The 16,664-nt window shown below is 37.9% G+C and overlaps 2 protein-coding genes across 3 annotated transcripts in view; one reads left to right on the top strand and one right to left on the bottom strand.

The window, feature by feature from the left end:
- Window positions 1-5,587, top strand: part of RIC1 (RIC1 homolog, RAB6A GEF complex partner 1) — a 142,913-nt gene extending 137,326 nt beyond the window's left edge. For both annotated transcript variants that reach the window (XM_018052017.1, XM_005683688.3), the window contains exons 24-26: window positions 1,701-1,878; window positions 2,032-2,220; window positions 3,010-5,587. In XM_018052017.1, coding sequence (XP_017907506.1) covers window positions 1,701-1,878; window positions 2,032-2,220; window positions 3,010-3,298 — 656 coding nt within the window. In that variant the 3' untranslated portion in view covers window positions 3,299-5,587. The remainder of the gene's footprint in view (window positions 1-1,700; window positions 1,879-2,031; window positions 2,221-3,009) is intronic.
- ERMP1 (endoplasmic reticulum metallopeptidase 1) overlaps window positions 7,641-16,664 on the bottom strand; it is a 62,183-nt gene continuing 53,159 nt past the window's right edge. The window contains exons 14-15 of the mRNA XM_005683759.3: window positions 10,961-11,124; window positions 7,641-10,834 (exon numbers count right to left, since the gene is read on the bottom strand). Coding sequence (XP_005683816.2) covers window positions 10,673-10,834; window positions 10,961-11,124 — 326 coding nt within the window. The 3' untranslated portion in view covers window positions 7,641-10,672. The remainder of the gene's footprint in view (window positions 10,835-10,960; window positions 11,125-16,664) is intronic.

Genomic DNA, 16,664 nt, shown 5'->3' with positions numbered 1-16,664 from the left:
TGCAAAAGCAAAACTTTATACTCATTAAAGAAAACTCTCCATCTCTCCCTCCTCCAACTCCAGGCAACTACATTCTATTTTCTGTCCCTGTGTAATTGTCTTTTTGTGTCTGGCTTATTTCACTTAGATAATGTTCTCAAAATTCATCCTTGTTGTAGCGTGCATGGGAATCTCCTTCCTTTTTCGGGTTTATCAATATTCTGTTGTGTGTTCAAAGCACATTTTGTTTATCCATTCATCAGTGGCCACTTGCATTGCTTCCACCTTTTGGTTATTGTGAATTATGCTGCAAAGAACCGGGGGGGTACTGTGAATATGGGAAGTCTCTTTGAGACCGTTTTCAGTTCTTCTGGGTATTGTCAGCTCATGTGATAATTCTGTTTTCAGCTTTTTCCTCATAGCAGCAGCCCCACTTTACTTCTTATCAACACTGGCAGGGATTCCAGTTTTGCCACAGCCTCGCCAATACTTCTTTGATGATTTTGTTAATAGTAGCATCCTAATGGACCTGAGGTGGCATCATTGCTTTTCTTTAGAAAACCTTTTAGAGAGATTATTTCAAACATATTTTAAAAGGAGAAATAATACTATAATGGGCACCTTCCCTCCAACCCCCACTTCAGTGATTACCAATTCATGAATAAATTTGTTGATAAAACACTTTCTCCTTCTTGTATTATTGAACTAAATCTAAGATATGATATGTTTTATTTGTGAATGTTTCAGTATATATTTCTAAAAGGACTTTTTTTTTTAAATAATGGCACATCTCTCTAAAAATTTAGCAGTAGTTCCTTAATACCATCAAATATCCAGTAAGTATTCAAATTCCAGCTGTTTTACAAGTCATAATATTTTTGCGGTTTAAAAGAAAGTGAGAGTCACTCAGTTGTGTCTGACTCTTTGCAATCCCTTGGACTATACAGTCCATGGAATTCTCCAGGCCAGAATATTGGAGTGGGTAGCCATTCCCTTCTCCAGAGGATCTTTCCACCCCAGGGATCGACCCCAGGTCTCCCGCATTGCGGGTGAATTCTTTACCAGCTGAGCCACAAGGGAAGCCCAAGAATAGTTTGAATCAAGATCCAAGTAAGATTCACACACAGTGATTATGTTTCTGAAATTCCATTTTTAGTGCTTTTTCCCCTTCCCCATCTCTTTTTTTCTTCTTGCAATTTATTCATTGAAGAGACTTGCTTCTGAGAATTTTCTCATGACTGGATCTCAGTTGATTGCATCTTCATGGTTTAAACAGTTTCTGTACTTCTTGTAGACTGGTGATTGAATCTAAAGACTTGATTGGGAATCTTCTGGTGGTCCAGTGGTTAGGATTCTGTATTCTCACTGCCTCAAGGACCTGGAAACTAAAACCCCACAAGCTGTGTGGCACCTCCCTCTCCCCAAAAAGGACTTGAACAAATTGTAGCTAGGTTTGTTGTTGTTTCCAGAGGTGGGCAAGACTGCTTAATAGGTAGTAGTGTATTTTTCTTTTATATGGCACATAATGCCTGGTTACCTCTCTGATGATTTTTTTGTTTAAACGTCTACTATTTAATGTAACATGGGAATTTTAGTAGTGAATTTAATGTTTTGGTCTCAAAATCCTAAAGAGGAAGCAACATCTGAGAGACAGCCAATATTTTTAATTGAAGGAAGACATACATTAAGCTAGTTTGTGACTTTTGACAATTCTTCATCAGGTGATGAATGCAGTATTGGTTCAGCCACGGACTTGACTGAAAGTAGCTCCATGGTGGATGGCGACTGGACAATGGTGGATGAAAATTTCTCCACACTCAGTCTAACCCAGTCAGAGCTGGAGCATATCTCCATGGAGTTGGCGAGTAAAGGGCCTCACAAATCCCAGGTCCAGCTTCGGTAAGTTTCTCAACATTTTGGAAGCATAGAATGCCTCCTCAGGGTGTTTGGGCAAATTGGGTATATAGGCTGCCTTCCCAGTAACGACTGCCCTTCTCTTCATCCATAGATCCTTCCTAGCATCAGTCACTGTGTTTCTGCTTCTGTATATAGGTATTTGCTGCACATCTTCATGGAGGCAGGATGTCTGGACTGGTGCATTGTTATAGGCCTGATTCTTAGAGAATCCTCAGTCATCAACCAGATTTTGGTTATTATACAGTCTTCAGAGGTAGATGGAGAGATGTTACAGAACATAAAGACGGGGCTGCATGCTGTGGACCGATGGGCCTCCACAGATTGGTAAGTTATTAGGCTCGTTCCCTTGACTGTCCTCTGGTGACTTCTCCTCTTTCACATTAAGGCTTATTTCTGGTTCATTTATTTGGAGATTTGTAAGTTGCTTGAAATAAAAACTCCTTTTGTATATTAATTTTTAAGATTATTTTCTTTAGTTACCATTTTAGACCCAGTTATTTTAAATGGGTCATATTCATTGTTGTCAGTGAATGTGTGTCACTGAGGACCAATACAGTCCAAATGACCTTAGAACTAGGGTGGAACTTGAGATTTCTAGTTCTGTGGAATTGAAGATGATAACCTGAAAACAAGTAAAAATTTAAAGTCTGTGTGAGTTGAACATTCCATAGCAGTTACTGACAAGCCCAAAATAAGAATAGTGAATGAAAGGAGAAGAGCCTGGGATCTACCCCCTTTGTCGCCAGTCACCTGTGGATTTGGGGTTTCCCTCACTTGGCTCTAGTCTTCCTTAATTGGCAAATTCGTTTAGGTTAAATGTTCTCTGAAGGTCCTGTTTTTCAAGTCTGAAAATCCTATTAATGGTGTTTACGATTATAGAATATGCTTTTTAATTGCAATACCGGATAAAGAATATCCACCTTTGCTGTTTGTGCTCACACTTACATTATGTGTAGCCCCCTCCATGGGGGCCTTGGCATCTAAAAGCCTTTCCCTTCCTACTACCTCTGTGCCTCCTACTGTATCAATGCTTAGTAAGAATCTGTCCATAACATGCTATGGAGCCTTTTGAATGTGGCTGATAAGAGCCAATTTCCTTTTTCTTCTGCTTAGTCCTGGATATAAGCCATTTTTAAACATCATTAAGCCACACCTGCAGAAGCTTAGTGAGATCACAGAAGAGCAGGTCCAGCCTGAAGCCTTCCAGCCGATGACTGTGGGTAAGACTCCTGAACAGACCAGCCCCCGGGCAGAGGAGAACAGGGGCTCCTCGGGCCATGGCGGCATCCCCCAGGGCGAGGTCACAGGTGGCAGTCTGGTCAGCCGGAAAGAGGAGGCCACGGCACGAGCAGAGGATGAGGAACCTTTGCAAGATGGGACTTATGACTGTTCTGTGTCGTAACAACAGTGAGTACCATCTCCATGGGCAGTATTAACTCGCATCAGCGTGCAACTGAGGACACTGTGACCTAGTTAGAAAATTTAACCAGGGGGAGAACACAGCTCAGAGACTCTGGTAAGGTATTATTAAATTTTAACTTTTTCTTCTACGAAATCTTGAGTCCATAAAAAAATGTGATATCAAAAAAAAAAAGATCATCTTTCATAAAAGTTTTTTTTTAAGCTGCAGTGGAAAGTTGTACAGAATATTGTACAGATGTACATGTGAACATTTTGGTTTTCTTAAAGATTGGTAGCTCTTAAACCACAGGGATCGTATTGTCCCAAATGAGCTTACTTTTTCACTACTTAAAGCTTCCTTTGTTTTCTGGTTTAGCGTGTGTTCTGGACTGCTTTTTAAAAATAAATGCTAAGGTGCTTGCTGTAGCTCATCAAGTGCTTGAGCTACCTGTATGCCCCCTGGATCAAGAGCACTGGACTCCCTGGTTGGGCCTCTGAATAGATGCCTGCCCTGGTATAACAGGCACCTGTAACATGCTCCTCTTCTGGCCTGTTAATCCTGGTCCTCAATCGATGGAAGCTGTTTACCTGTGTCAGTGTGCCTGCTTTTTGTCTAGCTTGGTTCCTGCTAGGTGAGTGTAGGCAGAGGCCTGAGGAGTTCTTATCAATTATGCTATTAGATACCACTAAACTATTTTGTATCAAAGAACCGTATCTTTTTGTGAATAATTTTGTGTAAATATACTCAAAGGCACTGTTCCTATTTTTAGGGCTTGTACTATAATTTGTAAGGTTTTATGCTGGATTCTGCATGGCTATAGATACTCTTAGAACAAAGACAGGGCTTGCTCTTTCCAGATACAAGCACTCTTCATAAAGGAAGACAGATTTATTGGCTTGGTCATAAGGTAACAGAAATGGTCACACTGATCATGAAATGAAACAGGTTTTGTGCAAATTAATGTAGTTTCTTATTTATTGCTTTTGTAAATTGAATAAAAATGAACTCTATGTAAATAGACTGCTGAATCCTGTATTATCACGGCTACTAAAAATTAGTATGTAAAGAATGCATTCATCATAACTTCTTAAATATTTTATGTATTTCTAGATATGACTTAAATTTTAGTTTTCATACATTATGGAAACACAATTGCAGACTCAGTTGCTTCAGACTAAACACATATCCAGTGTATGTTTATCAATTACCCTATAACAGTATTAATTTAGATAGCTTGTTTGTACTGTGCAATTTGAACAAAGGAATGCAATGTTATTTTTTACAAAAACAAACTTATTTTTATAGTAACAACGTATCTGATGTGGACCAAATTCATACCACTATGTAAAACAGCCTCTCCTCTCATAGTGCAATTACAGTTTAGAAATAAAACTTGGTCCTCTATCCTTGCTTTTTAAAATTAATGGCTAGATTTAGTTGTCCTAGCCAGGTTTCCTTTGAAAGGAAACTCAAATTTGAAAAATGCTTTGTTCAAAAGTCATCAATGGTTTTAAATTACTGATTTTGATAATTTACTATCACTTACTTTTCACATTACAAGTGCAATACTTTCACATACTAAAACTCCTGAATTGGTGGAATATGTGATTACTGGTACCTGGCCCTTCTGGTGCTACGTTTATTTAAGCCTTTGTTTTAAACCACCTTTCCCTGAATCTTAAGATAGAAAATGTTTCCCATGTGAGTCCATGCAGCCCAGCAAGAAACTGGAGCAGTTCTTCTCCTGTCCTCGTCCATTATGAGAAGAACTAGCATTACTTTTGTGTTTGGTTTATTTAATCAATAGAAATGATTCACCATGGTAAACAGCCATGTTTACAGATATCCTAATGTGCTGCTGGGTTCATCTTTCACTCTTAAAAGCAGGGCACCATTAAGTTAACCATATTCCTATGGTTAATGCCACGACCGAAACTTTTCTTGTATAAAATACTTGTTTTGCAACCAACAGATACAGGTGGCCCCAAGGCAAAAAGATTGGCAGCTTTACAGAAAAACTTTTCTTTGGTAGTTTGTTATATACTTTAATTTTTTGAATCATATTTTAATTTTGCCTTGTTTGGATCACGTATTTGACTGTTTAAGCCATATTTAACCAATGAATTTAAATATTCAGTATAACTATTTGAAGTTTAAATTATTTGCTGATACCAAAACAAGTTATTTGGGGGTAGAGTTAACCTTTGCTTGTAATTAAAAGTTGCTGCTACTTCTGTAATGTGTATTTTTTTTTTAACTTGGTAAAGGGCAATAAAACCATTACATGAACTTTTTGTTTACTCAAGTTAACAGCAAAAAATGTATGTATTAAAAGTCATATTTCATTATATAATTCCACCTTTTAGAATTTTCCTTATAACTAAAAATTTATATTTAAAATGTATATGGGTATACCATTTTATGGATATATTTCTTTACTCTTCAGTTGAGGGACATTTGGGAGGGATTCAACTCGGACACTGATATGCAGGCTTCTGTGTAGACATAAGTTTTCAGTTCTCTTTAGGAGTGGAAACGTTGGGTTGTGATAACTGGTTAATTTGCGGGGGCAGCAGGGGCCGGGGGGTGGGGTATGCTTAACTGTATTACAAAGTGCCTGTACCATTTTAAAAGAAAAAAAAAACATTTCCACTAGTAGTGGATGAGGGTTCAAGTTTCTGTTGGTCAACATTTGTTTTTGTATTTTTGGTTATAGCCATCTGAGTTACATATGAAGTCATATCTTATGGTTTAGAATTACATTTCTCTGATGGCTAACATATTTTCATATATGATCATTAGCCATTCACATCTCTTTGGAGAAAACTGTATTCACATTCTTTGCCCACTTCACAAATGGCTCATTTATCTTATTGTTGATTTGCAAGAGTTCTTTATATATTCTAGACAGTTTTGCAAATATTTTTTCATTCTAAGGGCTTTTCATTTTCATGATACTGTCTTTTGAGACATAAAGTTTTTCATTTTGGTGAAGTCCCCAACTTTTTCTTTGGTTCCTTGAGCTTCTGGGTGTCATATCCAAGAAACCATTTCCGAATCCTAGGTTATGAAGATTTATGCTTATGTTTTTTTCTGTTTTATATTTTAGCACCTACATTTAGGTCTTTGATCCATTCTGAGTTAGTTTTTGTATATGGTATGAAGAGGTCTAACTTTGTTCTTTTGTATGTGACTACTCAGTTGTTATAATTTACTGAAAAGTTCACCGTTTACTGAAAAGATTTTTTTCCTATTGAATTGTTGAAAATCAACTGACTACAAACGAATGGGTTTATTTCTGGAACTGTCAGTTGTATTACATTGATTTCTGGGTCTTTCCTTGATGCCAGTATGACATTGTTTTGATTACTGTTGCTACCTAGAAAAAGGAAGTTTTGAACTTGAGAGCTGTTGAGTTTTTCAGGACCATTTTGGCTCTTCTGTGCCCCTTGCGTTTCCATATGAGTTTAGAGTCACCTTGTCAGCTTGTATGTGCACCCACACACACCTATAAGGCAGCTATAAGTTTGATAAGGATTACATTCAGATCAATTTTTGGAAAATTTTGCCATCTTGATAATAGGCCTTCCAGCCCATGAACATGGAATGTCTTTCCAGTTATTCATGGCTTCAGTTTTCTTTCAGGAGGGTTTTATAGGTACTTTTAATAAGCTTATTAGTATTTTATTCTTGATGCTATTGCAAATAGAACTGTTTTGTTTTTGGATTATTGTTTGTTAGTATATAGAATAATTGATTTTTCTATGTTGCAATTGCATCCTACAACACTGTTCAATTCACTAACTATATAATAGGTTTTTTGTGTGGATTCCTTGGCATTTCCTGTATAGAAAATCATGTCATCTATAATCAGAGCCTGGGCTAGAGCCCCCAATACAATATTCAAGTGGCAGTAAGTAGATACCCTCGTCTTTCTGATGTTAGGGGGAAAGTACTGAGTTTTCATTATACATTCGGATGTCAGCTGTTGAGTTTCCCATAGATGGCCTTTATCAGGTTAAGGAAGTTCCCTTCTATTAAATTTTTTATCGTAAAGAGGTGTTAACTTTGTCAAAAAAACTTCACTTCTGTTGAGATGATTATATTGTTGTCCTTTATTCTAATGATAGTCTATTATGTTGACTTTTAGGTGTTAAACCCACATTCCATTCCTGGACCTCATTTTGGTCATGATACAGGCCAAACTTGAAGAAAAGAAATTATCAGTACACTTGTTGTATTTTCACTAATCAAGTAAGGAAGTGCTAGTATTAAAAGAAAAGTACTGATGAACTTCAAAAATGCCCAAGATGTTTTTTCGAATAAAAACAGACATGAGGCATAGATGCATTTTGGCTTTATTGGCCCTAAAACACAAGGTATTATTAAGAACATAAGTTATTTGGCTGCTTCACCTTGTACTGAACTGTTCTGCGGGAACTCACTTGGAAAGGGAGGTAACTTGCACGGAGCTCTTGGAGCTCACAAGTGGGTTCTGTATTTTGGGGCCTGGTGGTGTGCCTTCCTTGTGAGCAGCGGGTCACTGTCTGGCTGAAAGATAGTATTTTCTTCCCCCCGATCCCCCAATGAAAGAACATCTTTTATTGGCCCTTCAGTGATTTTCTTTGCCAACAGTGATGATAAAACTGCTAAACAGGCTATAGGCTCAACATTTAATTTCTGTGAAATTCAAATGCACAATTTCATTCCACAGTAAAATGGATTCCAGTTGAAGCCATGTTGAGTTCTTTGCTCACATGACCCTTTAAAATAGCAATTATACCCACAGGAGCCAACTAGGTCTTTCTAACAGCAGAGTTGTTGTATTTTTTTTTTAAAGCTCTAAAAGGCTTTATGGATTTAAAATAACTCTTCAGATGAGGGGGTTACAGGAAAATATAAACAATGATGGTCTGTTTCTCCGTTAATGATACTGACTAGTATTTAACATGTTTATTTCAGTTAAACTATAAGGCAACAATTCATCCCTAGCAAACCAGTGAAAAGATAATGGACAGACATATTCATTTTTCCCACAGCTTCCTGAGTGTGCAGGCTGGCTTCTTAAGTAAGTGGTGGTAATGGTTTAGAAATATGATCAGGCCTATGTACATCTGCTAAAGTATGGAAACAGAAGTACTCCATGCAACTGTCGTTCTTGAGTAAATTTTAAGAATTTCTTCAAAATCACAATCCTTCACACTTTCCCCAAATGTGTAGTACTGTGTGAAAACAAGTTCTTCAGACTGCTGATCTGACTGTGTTATTAAGAGCCATGAGTATTGTGTGCAATTATTTAACCAGTCCCCCAGACTGTTAAGCATACCCTGAGTCTAATGTGCATCTTGTTACTGACCTTCTACAACATTAGAGCTTTATAATGCCAGAGAAAACCAAAACAAGAGCAAACTGTCCACACAGGAAAATAAAGGCAAAGAAAACCATGATTATTATCAAAAAGGAGTTAACAACATGCTCCCCAAGGCGGGGTGGGGCAGGTGGGAATCGCAGGGAGCTCAGGTAGTGCCCTTCCTCCACGTTCGGAAGTTTGCTTTTGCTTTTCTTTTCCCTATAAATAATTTCCAGTAATCTATTTCAGATTAACCAGAGAAACAGAAAATAGGCCTGTATTTTGAAACTCGTTTAGATACTATTTTTCTCCACAATTGTGAGTCTATAAAAGCTATGAACAGTGCAGACTGCGTGTGTCACTTGAATCATCTAAGACTAATGATACAGCTGACCCTTGACAACATGGGTTTGAACTACAGGTCCAATTATACAGGGGTTTTTCATTGAATGGATATCACAGTACTACTTGATCCATAGTTGAATCCACAGAGACAAAACCTTGTATACAGGGGTGTGATGATGCACATTTTCAACGGTGCAGAGGTCAGCACTCCTAACCCCTGTGTTGAGTTCAAGGGTCAGCTCTATGGAGCCAGTGCTTCTCCTGGACTTCGTAAGAACCAGTGTCCATGCATGTGACAGCATGGTGCCGTTCAGCTCTGGCTGTAACCCTGCTGTCTGTGTAGGCCCAGTTTTTGAGGAAATAGCACGATTCAGAATGCACACTGTATATATCGGACAAGCAGCTTTATGCTCTTTCTGTTCAGGCAGATTTGAGTGCCACTGTTTTGTTTGTTTCACTATGGCTCTTTTAGCCCAACTTACTAAAGACAGAAAGTGTCTGTCTTTTTACATTTTTAATGGAAAAAAAGAAAGCTAGCAGAATTTACCATTGCTTCTCGCCAAACTCTTCCACTGCTGGAGCCAACAGCCATCTTCCTCAACATGAAAAGTACCTCTAAGTCCTAGAGCTGCTGTTGTGCAGGACCTAAACACCAACAGCTAGAAGGACACTCCAGTGCAAGCCACAGGTCCTCGAGTCTCAGGAAAGCCAGCTCTGCCAGACACAGTAAGTTACTGAGAAACTAACCTGTTCAACTGGCTAGAAAACAAGGACCCAGTGCATCGATAATATTATGCCCTGAAGGATTAACTTTGGATGACAATATTCTGTTCATTCCTTTTTTTTAAGAATCAAAATAAAATGTCCAGCCACTCCCACTCTCCTCCCACCCCCAGAACAGGCAGCATGGGGCACCTCAGCGCTCTGAGAAGGGAAGTTCATGTCCTGTACTTCCACAGACAGTATTCTAAACCAGAAGAGCCTGGAAACCCCAAAAGGAAGCAGGTATTGAAAACCACCTCAGAAAAGCATCGCAACGATGGATCTTAGTGACCATGTGTCTGAAGGACAGGAGCCAGCACTTCAATACAGGTTTCCACATCAGAGTACTAGGGCCTTAGCGCCACCAAGCACACTCTAAAGACTGCCCACAAGGCTGCCCAGAGAAGCAGAGCTCCCAGCACAGGCTGGGGCCTCAGAAGCCTGTCTTCATCTCAAATTTCTTATGACTGATCATTAATTCCTGTGATACTTTACCTACCATCTACTGACACAAAAAACAGTGGTCTTGGGCTTTAACTGGAAATGTCATTTGTATCATTAACAAGGGATTTACAGTACCTTCTGCATCTTTCATGATCCTAAGGGTTCAACTATTAAAACTGGTTTGCTGGCTTTTGTTCTTAAGGTCATATAAAATGACGTGTGTGTGTAGTACCCATGTGTGCTTAAGTGCCAGAAAACTGGTATTTTCAAGTGTCAAAAGGGCCATGCACTCTACTCCACAGTGTAACCATTATAGATCATGCCCAGCCCTGAAGAGTGTTAGCCCACAAAGCTCTCAGAACATATGCTCGTTAAAATTCACTGACTTACATACAGCCGTCCATGCAACATAAGGAGAAACTGTGCCACATGGAGTATCCCACTGGATATGTACTTAGAGCTCATCCACAAGATTAAAATACAAAGAGATTGTAGGTGCACACCCAGGCAGAGGGAAATGTCCAATCTGGGAACTTCTCTCTCAGAGCATCCAGCTGGGAGGATCTGTCTTCCCCAGAAAAATAGTGGGCAGCAATAGCCACAGTGACCATTCCTTCAGGCCGTTCTTCCAAGACCTACAGGAGAAAGTTAATTAGTTCTCTAGCTCTAAGGAGGCAGAACACTGACTGATCCCAAGGGTCTTGCCAAATACCACCCTGGGAACCTGATCAGTGATAGCAGCGATGATGGGATTGTCGCACCTGTACTTCTATCCAGAAGTGCCATGTGGAGGCCTGGAGTCCATGGGAATAAAAGACAAAGTAGTCCCCCCCTTTACTTGTGACTGGGGTGCCGTTGCCGAGAGACCACTGAGAAAGCGTAGCCCCTTTGTGGGTTCGAACATAGAATGACATATGGCTTGGTCCTGTAGGATAAAAGGAAGAACAGTTAAAACAACCTTCAAGAAAAGCGACCCAAACCAGACTACGAAGTTCATGCTTCACTAGCAATAAAGACACTCAGTACAAACCTAGTGGAGGGCTTTCAGTCTGGATGTTCCTTATGAATCAACAAGGTAAGCAATGAGGTGCAGAAAAGGCACAGAGTTCATAATAAAAAAACTTGTGTTTACACCTTGGCCCAGGCATTTAAACATACAAGAACCTACCTATCACTCAGAAGCCCTTCTTCAGAAATCTAGAGAATAACTGCAAAAACCAGAGCAAAAGAGCACTGAGGATCTTAGCGTATCCACATACACTGTATTAAGACAAATATTAATGTAAAAGTGGAAGACTAATGTGCAAATGCTGCCTGTAACAAACACAGAGGGAAAGGGGAAAACAGATAAAACTGTTGTGTTGGCTTTGCGCTTTAAAAAAGTTTCTGGCACTTAAGATTTATATTTTTGTTTTGATCACCTATTTTATTTTTTGCTATTTGTATGCCAGTTTTTGTGGTATTCTTATCAGCTTATACATCATAGGAAAAAACACAAATACAGCAAGTAAAACACAAGTAATTATAAATACTGTGAGGCAGTTGCGACTGCAGGTATTGGTCATAAAAATAAATGTGAATAGACACAACCCAGCTCCTAAAAGAAAAATGTAGCTTACAAAACTAGACCTAACCACATACTGTATCCCAAGATATTCAGAAAGGGTAAAAATAAAGAACAAAGGTTATTTCAGGCAAGTGGACAGAGTCTTTAAAAGATAAGGAAATATTACAGATGAAATCAATGAAATAGACAGTAGAACAAACCGACCTAGTAATCAAAAATCTGTTTTGTTTTTTTAAACTTAACAAGATGATCACTCGGTAACCTGACTGGAAAAGAGGCGGGGGAAAAGAGCAGAGCAAACACTAATATATGCAAAGATAAATAAGAGCTGATTCATGTCAGTGTATGACAAAACCACTACAATACTGTAAAGTAATTAGCCTCCAATTAAAAACTACCAATAACAATTAAAAATGACACAACCAACAACAAAAAAAAAGAGAAGAAATGTTAAAAATCACTACATAATCACTATTATTTCCGTAAGTTTGAAAACCTGAATGAAATGGGTACATTGCTAGGAAAATACAGGTTATCAAAATTGAACACAGAGATAATAAAGCTAAAACAGGCCAATCTCTCTAGAAAAAGAAACCACTCTAAGAAAAAAAGCACCTGGCACAAGGGGTCTCAGGAATTCCAGCCAACTTTTCAACAGAACAGTTCTAATGCCCCATAAACTGCTGCAAGACAGGAAAAGTAAGGAAAACTTACCAACTGTTTTATGATCTGTAACAGTCACAGTGTGTTTACATTTATAATGTATACATAAATTGTTAAAAACAGTGCTCAAAACACCCCAAACCAGTATCATGCATCACATTAAGAAAATACATGATAACCTAATATACCATGAGAGAAAAATTCGATGATTATTTTTATAGATGCTAAAAAAGATTTTCACAAAATTAAAACCTATTCGTTATTAAAAAACATTGAAGGAATGTTAAGTTTTGAATGCTTATTTAACATGATAAAAAATATATACTCTTTTAGTCCTAAAGTCAATATCTTACATAACAGGAAAACACTAGAGACTGTGGTTCTAATGCCAAGAACTAGGCAAGGATGCTTATTATCTACACAACTGTTGTATATTAGAAGTACAGGATATACTGTTTATATACAGACCAGAGGCATACGAGTTGGTAAAGAAATACTGTATTTACACATGGTATACAGTAGTTGACAAACTATACCTGAGGTCTGCGTTAGTATGGCTCTTGGGCTAAGAATGGGTTTTTCGCTTTTAAAGAGTGGCTAGCAACAAAGGAAAGAATCTATAACAGAGACATATGGCAAAGCCTACAGTATTTACTATCTAACCCTTTAAATTTTGGCGGTTCTTGGTATACCTGGAGAACATTAGTATCAATGATTAAAAAATATTAAAAGATTTAGTAAGATAGCAAGATGGATAGGGTGATTCAACATTACAGTGTCAGTTCTTAACTTATAAATTTGTAATGACCCTAACTACAATAATTTTATATTAGAGAATACTAAAGTTCTAAATACTAAAATTAATAAGCATGTAAAGAATGGCAAGGAAAACAGTGAAAACTGAAAACTACAAAGGATCTTCACTCTCCTAATCATTAAATGATTAAGCTTCTATAATTTTAAGAAATGTGGTAACTGGTACACAAACAGACCGTCATACCACCAATTTTCTTTTTAATGATTTCTTAACCTTTGTAATCACGAAACACAGGTCAGTAGATGCGCAATCTGCCTGTCAGGGACCTGATTTTTATTGGAATTCTCCAAATTGTACAGGAAGGAGGGAGATTTAAATTTTTCTGTGCTTCCTTTTTACAGGCTAGCATTTAAATAAAAACCAATTTATTGGCATGAACAAGAAAACCAGTTGGTACAAAATGAGTTTATTCCTAATTAAATTGTTAAAGCCTAGAAAAGGGAAGTATTCACCTAAGAGGTATCAGCTAGAGCCCTTATCTCTCACAAGTACTTCATCCCACTGCTTAACAACCAAATCTTACTATTTCACTACTACCATCTTGTGTCCTCCAGCTGCCCTTATCTACTAGATTTTCAAGTCCCTTCTGTGTTAAAACTGAATGAACTATGCCTTCACACAGTAAATGCAGTTACTTTTCACGACTGATATGATGGCCACTGTCACCAAAAAATACAAAACCCAACAGACTATGTGCAGAAGAGAAAGTTCAGAAGAAAGTGGGCAAAGCTGTGAGGGATAGAGTCAAAATCTTGACAAGAGCACCAAAGTGACTCAGTAAGCAGAGTCTTCAACAGATGGTGCTGGAACTGAATATTTGTAAGGGAAAAGGGCCTTGACCTCTACCTCAAGCCATACACAAAAATTAATTCAAGGTGGATCCTAAGCCTAAACATAAAAATTTAAAGCTGTAAAGTTTCTAGAAGAAAACAAAGTCTATCTTCATAATGTCTGGGTAGACAAGCTTTTTTGGAAGACACATAAAGCATTAATCCTAAAAGAAAAGCTTGATAAGATAGAAGTCTCATCAGAAGACATCAATAAGAAAATGAATGGGCAAGAAAATCTGGTAACACTGTATCTAATAAAAGATTGTGTCTAGAATATATAAACTCCTCTAAGACAATAAGCCCAGTTTTTAAAAGGGAAAAAGACGTGAGGAAACAAAGCATATGAATGCCCAATAAGCACTTCAAAAAGTGTTCCACATCTTAATTATAAGAGAAATTCAAGAGATACTACCATTCAACACCTATAAGGAATGATAAAATGAAAAAACAAAGGAAAAACCAGCAAATTCAGGAAGAATGCAAAGCAACTGGAATTCTTGTATACTGGTAGAGAAAAATGGAAACATTTTTAGAAAGTTAAACGTAAGTCTATCCTATGAACTAAACAATTCCACTACTAGATATTTATCTACAAGAGGTGGAAAACATATTCCCAAAAAGCTTTTCATAAGAATGTTTATAACAGCTTTATCCACCTTAGCCCCAAACTGGAAAGAGCCCAGGTATCCATCAATAAGAGAGTGATAAGCCACGAGACAGTCTGACTACTGACTGATACACTGACTACTAGTCAGCAATGAAAAGGAACAAAATATTGACAACTTGAAAACACCACAGCTCAATCTGAAATACATTATGCTTAACTGACCAGACACTATTACATACTGGATGATTCTATGTGTATATATGAAATTCAAGAACAGGCAAATCAAATCTCTTAATGCAGAAATCAGAAAGGTGCTGCTCAGGCTCAGGGGGACTAGAATGTAATAGAACTTTATGGGGTGATGGAAATATTTGTGTTTTGATAGGGGGTTATGTATGATTTTATCAAAACTAATGGAACTGTAAGATCTGGACATGTCAATGTATGTAAATTAGGCCTTATAATAGAAATATATTTTATATTTATATATGAATGAATAAAAATAAGCAAGAGGGAAAGTTATGTTTGAAGATACTTTTCACTCAAAGATTCGGACACGACTGAGCGACTTCACTTTCACTTTTCACTTTCATGCATTGGAGAGGGAAATGGCAACCCACTCCAGTGTTCTTGCCTGGAGAATCCCAGGGACGGCGGAGCCTGGTGGGCTGCTGTCTATGGAGTCGCAGATAGTTGGACACGACTGAAGTGACTTAGCAGCAGCAGCAGACAAACAGGATATGTAGAAAAAGTTAATTGTTTTATAGAACTGGCTCATGTGACTGTACAGGCTGGCAAATCCAAACCTGCAGGAGGCGCAGGCAGGCTGGAGACTCAGGGAAGAATTAGAATCCCCAGGACTTGCTGGCAAAACTCCCCCTCCTTGAAGAAGGCAAGTCTTTTTTTTTTTTTCAAGGCTGTCAGCTGATTGAACAAAGCCCACCATGGTTATGGAGAACAGCCTGCTTTACTCAAAATTTACTGATTTAAATTAAATGTCAATCCTATCCAAAAAATACCTTCACTAGAAATAACAAACATGGTTTTCCCTTGTATTTGAATACCATCTTAAAAAAAAATTGTCAAATGTAACTCAACAAATTGAGTGCCCATTAGGCGGTAGTAATATTTACTGGGCACAGAGACTAGAAAGAAAAATAAAAACACGTCCATATCTGCCTCCCTTGAATGCTAGTGGAAAATCAGATATGAACTAAATAACCATGATACAAGGAGGTCAGTGCTACAATCGAGATACGTACAAAAGGCACAAAATAGATAGCAGTTGCTCAGTCTGTTAGAGACAATGAAAGAAAGGTCTGGATAATGCTGACATTTTGCCAAGAGAAGAAACAGAGTTCCAGAGAGAGAGAGAGAGAGAGAAACAAGAAAACATCACTCTCACCAAGAGGGAGTGTGTGACGATGGAAATGAGCACTTAGATGCAGCTAAGGAGTGCATAAGGGAAGTTCTGAAAAAGCTGTAATAGGTACATAAGCCAGATTACCGAAGACCAAACATGCTCTCTCCCAAAAAATTGGAGTGCGTTCTGCAGCAACAGGAAATCACAGAAAAGCTCTTTTACTTAGGGAAGTGACATGATCAAGTATACTTTTGCAAAATAATATTAGAAGACTTCAGACCACCATTTGAGAAACTCAAGGACCTGACTACTAGTTCTAAACATGGTAAATATACCAAGAAAGGTAAACAAACTGTCTGCTAATGCCAGGCCAAATGCTCTTGCGATCTACCTGACAACAAATATCTGACAATGAAAGTTTTTAAATAAGGCTCCTTAAAAATTATTGCTTCAATTACTTTTAGAAACACTGTAAGCACTCAAGTTGCTGATCAAAAATAAGTCTGAGGAGGAAAAAAATCCCACATGTAACATTAAAAAGCTTAAGAAGTGAAAGAGAGAGAGAGAAAAGTATCTGACTTATTCACTGCTTCAGAGGTCAACTTGAGATACTGTTAT

Source organism: Capra hircus, chromosome 8 (genome assembly GCF_001704415.2).
Source record: "Capra hircus breed San Clemente chromosome 8, ASM170441v1, whole genome shotgun sequence".
Lineage (NCBI taxonomy): Eukaryota > Metazoa > Chordata > Mammalia > Artiodactyla > Bovidae > Capra > Capra hircus.
The sequence above is the reverse complement of the archived record's forward strand: the minus strand, read 5'-3'. Positions and strand labels throughout refer to the sequence as shown.